Source organism: Mobula hypostoma, chromosome 10 (assembly GCF_963921235.1).
Source record: "Mobula hypostoma chromosome 10, sMobHyp1.1, whole genome shotgun sequence".
NCBI classification, from domain to species: domain Eukaryota; kingdom Metazoa; phylum Chordata; class Chondrichthyes; order Myliobatiformes; family Myliobatidae; genus Mobula; species Mobula hypostoma.
The window spans coordinates 16,305,930-16,319,931 of NC_086106.1; the positions used below are offsets into that span (position 1 = coordinate 16,305,930).

General features: G+C 48.6%; 1 protein-coding gene across 2 annotated transcripts in view; it reads right to left on the reverse strand.

Moving 5' to 3' along the window:
• LOC134352673 (uncharacterized) overlaps positions 1 to 14,002 on the reverse strand; it is a 58,747-nt gene that overhangs the window by 12,105 nt on the left and 32,640 nt on the right. For both annotated transcript variants that reach the window (XM_063060050.1, XM_063060049.1), the window contains 2 exons: positions 12,866 to 13,003; positions 12,283 to 12,355 (listed from right to left, as the gene is read on the reverse strand). In XM_063060050.1, coding sequence (XP_062916120.1) covers positions 12,283 to 12,355; positions 12,866 to 13,003 — 211 coding nt within the window. The remainder of the gene's footprint in view (positions 1 to 12,282; positions 12,356 to 12,865; positions 13,004 to 14,002) is intronic.

A 14,002-nucleotide genomic window follows, 5' to 3' on the forward strand; every position in this document is an offset into this window, starting at 1 on the left:
TCTTATTGATATATTGACTTGATTATTTCAATTTTTTTTTGTTGTCGATTTTCAATAATAATTAATAAAAAGATTTTAAAATTGAAATGAAATGAAAATTCAAAGGAGATGCGGGGGCAAGTTTGGCACGGAGTGTGACGGGTGCCGGGAGCGGTTAAGGCGTCCTTAGATAGACTCATGGATGAGAGAGCGAGGGAGAGATAACGATCACAGGAAGGCAGATGAGATTAGTTTAGTTTAATTAGGGCTCAATAGCTGAGCACAACGAGGGCCTGTTTCTGAGCTGCGCTGATGTGTGTCTCCATGCTTAGAGGAACCTGTGAACACGGTGAAAGAAACTAGGCCAGAGTCAAGCTGACGGGGGCGTCATTTGCAGCCATTTTCCAAGCGAGGAGACGCACTCTAGGAGGATAAAACGAAGGCAAGGCTTCCACGGTGAGTGGCAGGGCCATGGTGAGTGTTGTAGGCCAGAGGGACCCAGGGGCCCGAAGTACGTGGCCCCCCCGAAAGCGGAGTCACAGGTAGGCTGGGTGGTGAAGAAGGCGTTGGGCACGCTGACCTTCGTCACTCAGGGCACTGGGTACAGGAGTTGTGACCATTATGTTGCAGTTGTACAGGACGCTGGTGAGGCCGCACTTGGAGTATTGTGTTCTGCCCGGTCACCCTTTTGCAGGAAAGATGGTATTAAACTGGAGAGAGGGATCGTTGAGCAAGTTCGGACTTTACTCCTTAATTTGGTCCATCAAATCTCAGTTACATCCTCATAAACCTCTAAACCTTTCCTAACTGTGTACCCGCCCAAGTGCTTTTTAAAAATTGTTAACGTGCCAGCCTCAATGTGCACGCCCAATATTGTGTTGGGCACGTGGCCAAGTGGTCGAGGCATTCACCTAGTGATCTGAAGGTCGCTAGTTCGAGCCTCAGCTGTGGCAGCGTGTTTGTGTCCTTGAGCAAGGCACTTAACCACACATTGCTCTAGTGTCTGTGCGAGGGGTGGTGCCCCACACAGACTTCCAATCTGCGCCTTGTAAGGCATGGAAATGCCCGACACAGGCCTCTCGTGGTCCGAGTCGACGTTCCCTCCCCCTGCCTGCCTCCATCACTTCCTCTGGTAGCTCTTTCCATATACAGACCACCCTCTGGGTGAAAAAATTGCCCATCAGGTTCCTATTAAATCTTCCCTCTCTCATTCTTAAACCAGTGCCCTCTGGTTCTTGATTCCCCCAACCCTGGGGAGAAAGACTGCACGCATTCACCCTATCTGTGCCCCCTCATGGTTTTATACACCTCGATAAGGTCACACTTCACTCCAAGGAGTAAAGTCCCAACCTCTCTGCATAACTCAGTCCATGGGAGACCTGGCAACACCCTCTGCGCTCTTTCCAGCTTAAAGGCATCTTTCCTAGAGCAGGGCAACCACACCTGAACACAATACCCAGCGGCCTCAGCAGCATCTGGTACACCTGCAACACTGCGTCCCAGGGCTCGGGGCCCTGACCGGATGGAGGTCAGGGTACCCAGGCGTTTTCCTTACCACCCTGTCGACCTGCGACTGGGGGGAAAAAAAATTGTTGAGCTAAAGAGTTAATGAATTACTTTTGGCACTGTGTAGTCTAGCCTTCAGCTGTTTGCAGTGATCTTGACTGATAAGGTGGAGTTAACAGGCAGAGTCATTGCTGGCGTGTCTTGGCAGATGGAACAATCGACTACGTTTAATCAGCAATGCCTACTTCCCTTCGCAGGGCGGGGGTGCAGACTGTAAGCATTACATCGCAATGTTTACAAAGCAGTGACGAGAGCTTGCTTGCAGCACTGCGAGTAGTTTTGGGCCCCCTCCATCGAAGAAAAGATGGAAACATGGGAAAACCTGCAGGTGCTGGAAATTCAAGCAACACACACACAAACTGCTGGTGGAAAGCAGCAGGCCAGGCAGCACCTATAGGAAGAGGTACAGTCGAGACCTTTCGTCAGGACTGACTGAAAGAAGAGATAGTGAGAGATTTGAAAGTGGGAGGGGGAGGGGGAGATCCAAAATGATAGGAGAAGACAGGAGGGGGAGGGATGGAGCTAAGATTTGGACAGTTGATTGGCAAAAGGGATATGAGAGGATCATGGGACAGGAGGCCCAGGGAGAAAGAAAAGGGGGAGGGGGGAAGCCTAGAGGATGGGCAAGGGGTATAGTGAAAGGGACAGAGGGAGAAAAAGGTACGCTCTGTCTGCCAGAGAAAGCAGGATCTCCCAGTGGCCACACATTTTAATTCCACGTCCCATTCCCATTCTGACATGTCTATCCACGGCCTCCTCTACTGTCAAGATGAAGCCACACTCAGGTTGGAGGAACAATACCTTATATTCCGTCTAGGTAGCCTCCAACCTGATGGCATGAACATCGACTTCTCTAACTTCCACTAATGCCCCACCTCCCCCTCGTACCCCATCCGTTATTTATTTATTTATATACACACATTCTTTTTCTCTCTCTCCTTTTTCTCCCTCTGTCTGTCTCACTATACCCCTTGCCCATCCTCTGGGCTTCCCCCCTCCCTCTTTCCTTCTCCCCGGGCCTCCTGTCCCATGATCCTCTCATATCCCTTTTGCCAATCACCTGTCCAGCTCTTGGCTCCATCCCTCCCCCTCCTGTCTTCTCCTATCATTTTGGATCTCCCCCTCCCCCTCCCACTTTCAAATCTCTTACTAGCTCTTCCTTCAGTTAGTCCTGACGAAGGGTCTCGGCCCGAAACGTCAACTGTACCTCTTCCCATGGAAGAAAAGATGGGCTGGCATTGGAGAGGGTCCAGAGCAGGTTCACGAGAATGATCCCGGGAATGAAAGGGTTAAGGCCTGAGGAGCGTTTGACGGCTCTGGGCCTGTGCCACTCAGAAGAATGAGGGAGGATCTCACTGAAACCTGTTCAGTACTGAAAAGCCTCGACAGAGTGGATGTGGAAAGGACGTTTCCTATCGTGCAGGAGTCTAGGCCCAGAGGGCACTGCCTCAGAATACAAGGACGACCCTTCAGAACAGAGGTGAGGAGGATGGTGAATCTGTGGAATTCTTTGCCACAGATGGTTAAGTCATTGTGTATATTTAAAGAGGAGGTTGGTAGACCACAAGAGCATAAGAGCAGAATTAGGCCATTTGGCCCATCGAGACTGTTCCGCCATTTCATCATGGCTGATTCACTTCGCTCTCAGCCCCAAGCTCTACCTTCTCCCCGTATCCTTTCACGCCCTGACTAATCACGAAACTATCAACCTCTGCCTTAAATATACCTCGTAACTTGGCCTCCACAGCCACCCGTGGCAATGAGTTGCACAGATTCACCACTCTCTGGCTAAAACAATCCCTCCTCATCTCCATGCTAAATGACTGATTGATGGCATCCGGCTGTCTCGAAGAACAATGGAGAGAATGGCCTCTCCAGGGCACAAGGTACAGAGATCCTGAGAAGCCCAGTCGTCAAGATCCCCCTCTCGGCCCCACCAGTGTAGTCCAAAGGAAAGCTTATGAAGCGATACGTTTGGCTGCAGGAGCTGCTGGAAGGATATTCAATGACATCCAGCCACCTTAGGGGCTCCACTCCAGATTCGCTGTCTGGGTTTACTCCCGTAGCCTTCGTCTCTCCCGAGGCTGCCCGCGTTTACCCATAGCTAAATGGGCTTCCCTCTATTTTCAGGCTTTATTCATTTTACTTTACATTACATTGCTTCAGTGATGTCACTATGGTATCAACTCTTTCTCTGAAGGTTTATTTACGGAATCTTGTAAATTGTCTGGCAGCCTTTTTGTTTTTTTTGTTTTGTCTGTATTTACTTTGTATTGTTTTGTATGTCTTCAGTACATTTTGTCTTTGTAAAACTGAAAATTGTAAATAAAATAATGAACCTTCTCCAATGTCATCACATCCTTCCTTAGATAAGGGGCCCAAAATTGCTCACAACACTCCAAGCGAGGCCTCACCAGTGTCTTATAAAGCAGGGGTCCCCCAACCTTTTTTGCATTGCGGACTGGTTTAATATTGACAATATTCCTGCGGACCGGCCGACCCAGCGGGGTGCGGGGGGGGGGGGTAGGGTTGCCAATTAGCAGTCAAGTACATTGTGTTTACCCCGAGAAAGACTACAATGACCATGAAGCTTTGCGCGGGCACCTGTGTGTGCATGCGTGTACGTGCCGATTTTTTCTACCAATCGTTTTTGGCGATTCTGTTCAGGGAGGGGGTTAATCAAAACCGGAATATAGGTGATAAGTGGCTTATACACTCAGTTTCGTTTCTAAAATAGTTTATCTAACAAATTTAATATTAAACGCACAGCGCATATTTTGCTCGCATGAATATAGTGATAAGTCAATTATCAGGGGAGGACAGGGGAGCTTGAAGTAAGTGTTGAACGAACTTCCAGTAGAAGTGGTAGAGGCAGGTTCGATATTATCATTTAAAGGAAAATTGGATAGGTACATGGACAGAAAAGGAATGGAGGGTTATGGGCTGAGTGCAGGTCAGTGGGACTGGGTGAGACTAGAAGGGCAGAGATGGCCTGTTTCCATGCTGTAATTGTTATATGGTTATATAAGTCACTTATAAGTCAATAGCATCATAACATTTTAAGTAACGTTTGGATATTAAACACACTGCACATATTTTCCCTGTATGAACATATAAAATCATTGCAACACACCAATATCGCTGAATCAGTGGGAGCCCTGGGCTTGTTTCCCTGCAACAAGACAGTCCCATCGAGGGGTGATGGGAGACAGCGATACTCGAAGGGGGTTCCTAATGTCCAGTCTATTCTGCAATTTAGTTTTCGTTGCATTCATTGAAAAGAGATATGTTGGAAGTGGAAGCAACGTTTTCAGTGATTTCGTGGCTATCTCAGGATATTTAGCCTTGACTTTGATCCAGAATGCCGGCAGAGATGTTATGTCAAACATACTTTTCAGCCCGCCATCATTCGCAAGCTCGAGGAGTTGATCTCTTTCCCACGCTGATATGGATGACGCGCAGGTAATGACCTCGCGTGCGTTCAAACTCAACAGGGCATGACAGGGAATGAGGAAAGGTGCAGCTGACTCATATCACCAAATCATATCGTTTCCTCGCGGCTCGGTGGTTGGGGACCGCTGTTATAAAGCCTTAACATTACATCTTTGCTTTTATATTCTAGTCCTCTTGAAATGAATGCTAACATTACATTTGCTTTCCTCACCACAGACTCAACCTGCAAATGAACCCTTAGGGAATCCTGCAAGAGGACGCCTAAGTCCACACCCCACAGTTTTTTGAATTTTTTCTACAGTTAGAAAATAATCTACACTTTTATTTCTTCTACCAAAGTCCATGACCATCTGCCTCTTCATTGCCCATTCTCCAAATCTGTCTAAGTCTCTCTGCAGACTCTCTGCTTCCTCAACTCTACCTGCCCCTGCACCTAATTTCATATCGTCTGCAAACTTTACAACGAAGCCATCAAATCCATCATTCAAATCTTTGACATACAATTTAAAAAGAATCGGTCCCAACACAGACCCCTGTGGAACACCACTAGCCACTGGCAGCCGATCAGGAAAGGTACCTTTTATTCCCACTCTTTGCCTCCTGCCGATCAGCCACTGCTTTATTCATGCTAGAACCTTTCTTTACAATACCACGGGCTCTTAATTTGTTAAGCAGCCTTATGTGTGGCACCTTGTCTAAGGCAGCGGTCCCCAACCACCGGGCCGCGAGGAAATGATATGATTTGGTGATATGAGTCAGCTGCACCTTTCCTCATTCCCTGTCATGCCCTGTTGAGTTTGAACGCACGCGAGATCATTACCCGCGCGTCATCCATGTCAGCGCAGGAAGGAGATCAACTCCTCGAGCTTGCAAATGACGGCGGGCTGAAAAGCATGTTTGACATAACATCTTTGCCGGCATTCTGGATCAAAGTCGAGGCTAAATATCCTGAGGTAGCCACGAAAGCACTGAAAACATTGCTTCAATTTCCAACATATCTCTGCAATGAATGCAACGAAAACTAAATTGCGGAATAGACTGGACATAAGGAACCCCGTTCGAGTATCGCTGTCTCCCATCACCCCTCGATAGGACCGTCTCGTTGCAGGAAAACAAGCCCAGGGCTCCCACTGATTCAGTGATATTGGTGTGTTGCCATGATTTTATATGTTCATACGGGGAAAATATGCGCTGTGTGTTTAATATCCAAACGTTACTGAAAATGTTATGATGCTATTGACTTATAAGTGACTTATATAACCATATAACAATTACAGCACGGAAACAGGCCATCTCTGCCCTTCTAGTCCGTGCCGAATGCTACTCTCACTTAGTCCCACCAACCTGCACTCAGCCCATAACCCTCCATTCCTTTCCTGTCCATATAGTCCTTCCTTCAGTTAGTCCTGACGAAGGGTCTCGGCCTGAAACGTCGACTGCGCCTCTTCCTATAGATGCTGCCTGGCCTGCTGCGTTCACCAGCAACTTTGATGTGTGTTGCTTGAATTTCCAGCATCTGCAGAATTCCTGTTGTTTGCTGTCCATATAGTTGTCCACTTTAACTTTAAATGATAATATCGAACCTGCCTCTACCACTTCTACTGGAAGTTCATTCAACGCTTACTTCAAGCTCCCCTTTCCTCCCCTGATAATTGACTTATCACTATATTCATGCGAGGAAAATATGCGCTGTGCGTTTAGTATTAAATTCATTAGGTAAACCCTTTTAGAAATGAAATTGAGTGTATTAGGCACTTATCACCTATATTCCAGTCATGATTAACACCCCCGCCCCCAGAAGAGAGTCGCCAAAAACGATTAGTAGAAAAAAATCGGCACGTACACGCATGCACACACAGGTGCCCGCGCAAGGCTTCATGGTCATGGTAGTCTTTCTCAGGGTAAACACAATGTATTTAACTGCTACTCTTCTCCGTTAGAAAACCTACCCACCCCCCCCCCACCCCCGGATCGGCCGGTCCGCAAGAATATTGCCAATATGAAACCAGTCCGCGGTGCATAAAAGGTTGGGGACCCCTGGTCTAAGGCCTTCTGAAAATCCAAGTACACAAGATCAACCGATTCTCCTTTGTCTATCCTGCTTGTTATTTCTTCAAAGAATTCCAACAGATTTGTCAGGCAAGATTTTCCCTTGAGGAAACCATGCTGACTTTGGCCTATTTTATCACATGACTCCAAGTACCCTGAGACCTCATCCTCAATAATCAACTCCAATGTCTTCCCAACCACTGAGGTCAGACTAACTGGCCTATAATTTCCTTTCTACTTCCTCTCTCCCTTCTTGAAGAGTGGAGTGACATTTGCAATTTTCCAATTCTCTGGAACCATTCCAGAATCTATTGATTCTTGAAAGATAATTTTTAAAGCCTCCACATGTCTTCAGCCACCTCCTTCAGAACCCTGGGGTGTACACCATCTGGTCCAGGTGATTTATGTACCTTCAGACTTTTCAGATTCCTAAACACCCTCTCCCGAGTGATGGCAACTTCACTCACGTCTGCCCCCTGAAACTCTCAAACTTCTGGCATACTGCTAGTGTCTTCCACACTGAAGACTGATGCAAAATACTTATTCAGTTCATCCACCATTTCCTATCCCCCATTACTACCTCTCCTGCATCGTTTTCCAGCACTCCAATATCTCCTCTCACCTCTCTTTTACACTTTATGTATCTGAAGAAACTTTTGGTATTCTCTTTAATATTATTGGCTATCTTACCTTCATATTCCATCTTTTCCTCCTTTGCCTTTTTAGTTGTCTTCTGTTGGTTTTTAAAACCTTCCCAATGCTCTAACTTCCCACTAATTTTTGCTCTATTATATGCCCTCTCTTTGACTTTTATGTTGATTTTGACTTCTCTTGTCAGCCACGATTGGTCATCCTGCCTTTAGAATACTTTTGTTTTTGGTATGTATCTATCCTGCACCTTCCAAATTGTTCCCAGAAACTCCAGCCACTGCTGCTCTGCCATCATCCCTGCCAGTGTTCTTTTCCAATCAATTCTGGCCAGCTCCTCTCTCATGCTTCTGTAATTCCCTTTACTCCATTGTAATACTGATACATCTGACTTTTGTTTCTCTCTCTCAAACTGCTGGGTGAATTTGATCCTATTATGATCGCTTTCCCCTAAGGATTCCTTTTACCTTAAGCTCTCTGATCAATTCTGGTTCATTGCACAACACCCAATCCAGAATAACTAATGCCCTAGTGGGCTCAATCATGTGCTGCTTTAAAAAGCCATCTTGCAGGCATTCTACAAACTCACCCTCTTGGGATCCAACACCAACTTGATATTCTCAATCTACCTGCATATTGAAATTTCCCATAACTATTGTAACATTGCCCTTCTAACATGCATTTCCTATCTCCTGGTGCAACTGGTAGCCCACACCTTTGCTACTGTTCGGAGGTCTGTACGTAACTCCCATCAGGGTCTTTTTACCCTTGCAGTTTCTTAACTCTACCCACAAGGTTTCTACATCTTCTGATCCTATGTCACCTCTTTCTAAGGATTTGATTTCATTTTTTTTTACCCCACCCTTTCTGCCTACCTGCCTGTCCTTTCACTACAATGTGTACCCTTGGATGTTAATCTCCCAGCTATAATTGTTAGGTATTAATATTGAAGTAGTAAAATGGATTCAGCAGTGGCTGGATGGGAGACGCCAGAGAGTAGTGGTGGATAACTGTTTATCAGGTTGGAGGCCGGTGACTGGTGGTGTGCCTCAGGAATCTGTACTGGGTCCAAAGTTCCTTGTCATATACATTAATGATCTGGATGATGGGGTGGTAAATTGGATGAGTAAGCATGCAGATGATACTAAGATAGGTGGAGTTGTAGATAATGAAGTAGGTTTTCAAAGCTTGCAGAGAGATTTAGGCCAGTTAGAAGAGTGGGCTGAAAGGTGGCAGATGGAGTTTAATGCTGATGAGTGTGAGGTGCTACACTTTGGTAGGACTAATCAAAATAGGACATACATGGTAAATGGTAGGGCATTGAAGAATGCAGTAGAACAGAGGGATCTAGGAATAATAGTGCATAGTTCCCTGAAGGTGGAATCTCATGTGGATAGGGTGGTGAAGAAAGCTTTTGGTATGCTGGCCTTTATAAATCAGAGCATTGAGTATAGGAGTTGAGATGTAATGTTGAAATTGTACAAGGCATTGGTGAGGCCAAATTTGGAGTATTGTGTACAGTTTTGGTCACCGAATTATAGGAAAGATGTCAATAAAATTGAGGGAGTACAGAGAAGGTTTACTGGAATGTTACCTGGGTTTCAGCACCTGAGTTACAGAGAAAGGTTGAACAAGTTGAGTCTTTATTCTTTGGAACGTAGAAGGTTGAGGGGGGACTTGATAGAGGTGTTTAAAATTATGAGGGGGATAGATAGGGTTGACATGAATAGGCTTTTTCCATTGAGAGTGGGGGAGATTCAAACAAGAAGACATGAGTTGAGAGTTAAAGGGCAAAAGTTTAGGAGTAACATGAGGGGGAACTTCTTTACTCAGAGAGTGGTAGCTGTGTGGAACGAGCTTCCAGCAGAAGTGGTGGAAGCAGGTTCGATGTTGTCGTTTAAAGTTAAATTGGACAGCTATGTGGACAGGAAAGGAATGGAGGGTTATGGGCTGAGTGCGGGTCGGTGGGACTAGGTGAGAGTAAGAGTTTGGCACGGACTAGAAGGGCTGAGATGGCCTGTTTCCGTGCCGTAATTGTTATATGGTTATATGGTTATAATCTTCTTTCAGCCATGACTCTGATGCCCACAACATCATACCTGCCATTCCCCAACTGTGAGTTCATTTCCCTTACTCTGTATACTGCAAGCATTTAAACATAACACCTACATAGGTTCTTGATTAACCAGGGTTACGGGGAGAGGGCAGGAGAATGGGGCTGAGAGGGTCGATGGAACGACAGAGCAGACTCGATGGGCTGAATGGCCTAATTCTGTTCCTTATGGTCTAATGTTCGCCAGGCTGCAGGAGGGGTAGGATTATGCTGGAGGGGATTCGCTGAGTTATTGCCAGGACCTTGGCTATGGGAAGAGACTGGACAGGTTGGTACCTCTTGCTCCAGAGCGGTGGAGGGTGTGGGGTGACCTGACAGAGATTCACAACGTTACGACAGGGACAGAGAGACAGCCGGTATCTTTTTCCTCAGGGTGGGGGGGGTATTGTAAACAAAAGGGCGTGTTTGAGGTGGGAGGAGGGTGGCGATTTAAAGGATAGGTAGGGAGGGTGCCAGAGGAGACGGTAGACAGTTAGTGCCTTTAAGGGGCCGTGAGACAGACATTGATCAGACAGGATTCAGACCTAAAGGGTGTAAGTGGGGCAGGTGCTGTCGGGGGTGGGGTAGGGGAAATCGTCATAGAACATAGAACAGTACAGGTCCTTCAGCCCGCAATGTTGTGCCAGGCTTTTAACATGCTCCAAGATCAATCTAACCCTCCCTCCCATAAAACCCTCCATTCTTCTTTCATCCATGCACCTATCTAAGAGTTGGGAGGGCGTTCCACACACTCTCCACTCTCCGTGTATAAAACCGACCTCTGACGTTCTCCCCCCACCCTATACTTTCCACTGATCTCCTTAAAATTACGCCCCTCATATTAGTCATTTCCATCCTGGGGTGGGGGGGGGGAGGCACTGGCTAGCCACTCTACCGACACCTCTTTGGGGCGGCACGGTAGTGTAGTGGTTAGCACAGCGCTTTACAGTGCCAGCGACCCGGGTTCAATTCCCACCACTGCCTGAAAGGAGTTTGTACCTTCTCCCCTGTGACCGACTGGGTTTCCTCCGGGTGCTCTGGTTTCCTCCCACAGTCCAAAGATAAGGTTGATAGGTTAATTGGTCATTGTAAATTGCCCCGTGGTTAGGCTAGGGTTAAGTCAGGGGATTGCTGGGCGGTGAAAGGCCACAAGGGCCTGCTCCACGCTGTATCTCAATAAATAAATAAATCTTATACACCTCTATCAAGTCACCTCTCATCCTCCTTTGCTCCAAAGAAAAAAAGCCCAAGCTCGTTCAACCTTTCCTTCATAACCTCATAAGGCAGGCTCTCCAATCCAGGCAGCATCCTGGTAAGTCTCCTCTGCACCCCCTCTAAAGCTTCCAAGTCCTGAACACAATACTCTAATTGTGGTCACAAAACACTCTGCAGATGCCGGGGTCAAAGCAACACTCACAAGACGCTGGAGGAACTCAACAGGTCAGGCAGCATCTGTAGAAACGATGGGTCGACGTTTTGGGCTGGAACCCTTCGTCAGGACTGTAGGAGGAGGGGGCAGAGGCCCTATAAAGAAGGTGGGAGGAGGGTGGGAAGGAGAAGGCTGGTAGGTTCCAGGAGAAAAACCAGTAAGGGGAAAGATAAAGGGGTGGGGGAGGGGAGGCAGGGAGGGGATAGGCAGGAAAGGTGAAGAAGGAATAGGGGAAAGTACAATGGGTAGTAGAAGGAGGCGGAACCAAGAGGGAGGAGGTAGGTAGCTCAGGGAGGGGGCAGAGTGACATAGGGATAGGGGAAGGGAGGGAGAGGGAATTACCGGAAGTTGGAGAATTCTATGTTCATACCAAGGGGCTGGAGACTACCTAGATGGTATATGAGGTGTTGCTCCTCCAACCTGAGTTTAGCCTCATCATGGCAGTAGAGGAGGCCATGTATGCACATATCCGAATGAGAATGGGAAGCAGAGTTGAAGAGGGTGGCAACCAGGAGATCCTGTCTGTTGTGGCGGACAGAGCTGAGGTGCTCGACGAAGCGGTCCCCCAATCTGCGTCAGGTTTCACCGATGTAGAGGAGGCCGCACCAGGAGCACCGGATGCAATAGATGACCCCAACAGTCTCACAGGTGAAGTGTTGCCTCACCTGGAAGGAGTGTTTGGGGTCCTGAATGGCGGCAAGAGAGGAGGTGTAGGGACAGGTGTAGCACTTACGCTTGCATGGATAAGTGCCGGGTGGGAGAACTCTAATTGTGGTCAAACCAGGGTTTTAGAGAGCTGCAACGTTACCGCATGGCTCTTGAGCTCAGTCCCCTGCCTAAAGAAAACCAACAAAGAATGTCCCATCTTGAAGCACTCTTATGAGCCAAATGGCCTGTTTCTGTGCTATCCCACTCTGTGGGTCTAGAACAGCCCAACAGATCACGTCACCCCGGGCTTGCGATTGATGACCTGAAGCCAATCTCTCGTGGCCGGCGTTACACACACTGAACACATCCCCAGGGTGGTGTACTAGACTTCCTGCCACCCTCCCCTCCCCCAACTTACCCTTTCCCAGTGTCTGCTGGGATCTTCTCCATCGGGATGTCCGTGTTTACCCAGAGAGAGTCTGGACTGGATCCTGTGGGGGTGGGGGGAGACAAACATCCGTCATTTCAGCAGGCATTCCCGGAGCCCGACCCAAACACCGGTCAGAGGTACAGAGCTGAGAACGTCTCGTCCCTCCCTCACCCACGACCCCTGTCTCCCCATCCCAGGCTCGGCCTGCCTTCCGATCTCCCTATCTGCTCGTGTCTGTACCTTCACTGCTGTGTCTGCGACTGCTGTCTGACGTGCTCCGGTCTGCGTCTGCCACCTGAACCCTCCGTCCCTGTCTGCGCCTGCTGTCGGACTTTGTCTGCGTCTGTACCTGCCGTCTACCACCCGTCTGTGTCTGTGCCTGATGTCGGACAACCCGTCTGTGTCTGCACTTGCAGTCTGAACAAGTCTGTGCCGGATGTCTGAACCCTGTAAACCGTATCTGCGGATGATTTTACATGAGGAGCCCCCCGCATCCAGGCCCGGACAACCGCCACAATCGTCTGGCCCACTAGCACCACCCCCAAGGAGACCATCGCAGAGGCAGACGAACCTCTCTTCCTCTGCCGACAGGTCGAGATGCCATGGAAAATGCACAGCACGATGCTAGTGTAGATCACCAGCGCAGCCACGGCAGCTGCAATCCACAGCCAGCTGATCTTCCCGAGATACCAGGTCGGCTGGCAGGGTTCTAGGACACAGAAAACAGGTCAGTGATTAACCATGCACGGTGCTCCAGGAGTGGGTCCAACCCAGGGATATAGAGACGGGAAGTGAGAACAGTGTTTCCCGGTGTGGGTCTGACCCAGGGATACGGAGATGGGAACTGTGCACGGTGCTCCCGGTGTGGGTCTGACCCGGGGATACAGAGACGGGAACCATGCACGGTGTTCCCGGTGTGGGTCTGACCCAGGGATACGGAGACGGGAACTGTGCACGGTGCTCCTGGTGTGGGTCTGACCCAGGGATACGGAGACGGGAACCATGCACGGTGCTCCCGGTGTGGGTCTGACCCAGGGATACGGAGACGGGAACTGTGCACGGTGCTCCCGGTGTGGGTCTGACCCAGGGATACGGAGACGGGAACTGTGCATGGTGCTTCCGGTGTGGGTCTGACCCAGGGATACGGAGACGGGAACTGTGTGCGGTGCTTCCGGTGTGGGTCTGACCCAGGGATACGGAGACTGGAACTGTGCACGGAGCTCCCGGTGTGGGTCTGACCCAGGGATACGGAGACGGGAACTGTGCACGGAGCTCCCGGTGTGGGTCTGACCCAGGGATACGGAGACGGGAACTGTGCACGGTGCTCCCGGTGTGGGTCTGACCCAGGGATACGGAGACGGGAACGGTTTCCCTTCCCATGGGAGGGCCCATGGTATTAGAGGAAAGATTCTAGCATGGATAAAGCAGTGGTTGATTTGCAAGAAGCAAAGATTGGGAATAACAGAAGCCTTTTCTGATTGGCTGCTGGTGACTAGTGGTGTTCCTCAGGGTTCTGCGTAGGGACCGATTATTTTTACATTATATGTCGATGTTTTGGATGGTGGAATTGATGGCTTTGTTCCAAAGCTTGTAGACAATATGAAAACAGGTGGAGGAGCAAGTAGTTTTGAGAAGGTAGAGAGGTTACAGAAGGACTTAGACAGATTAGGAGAATGGGCAAAGAAATGTCAGACAGAATACAGTGTCG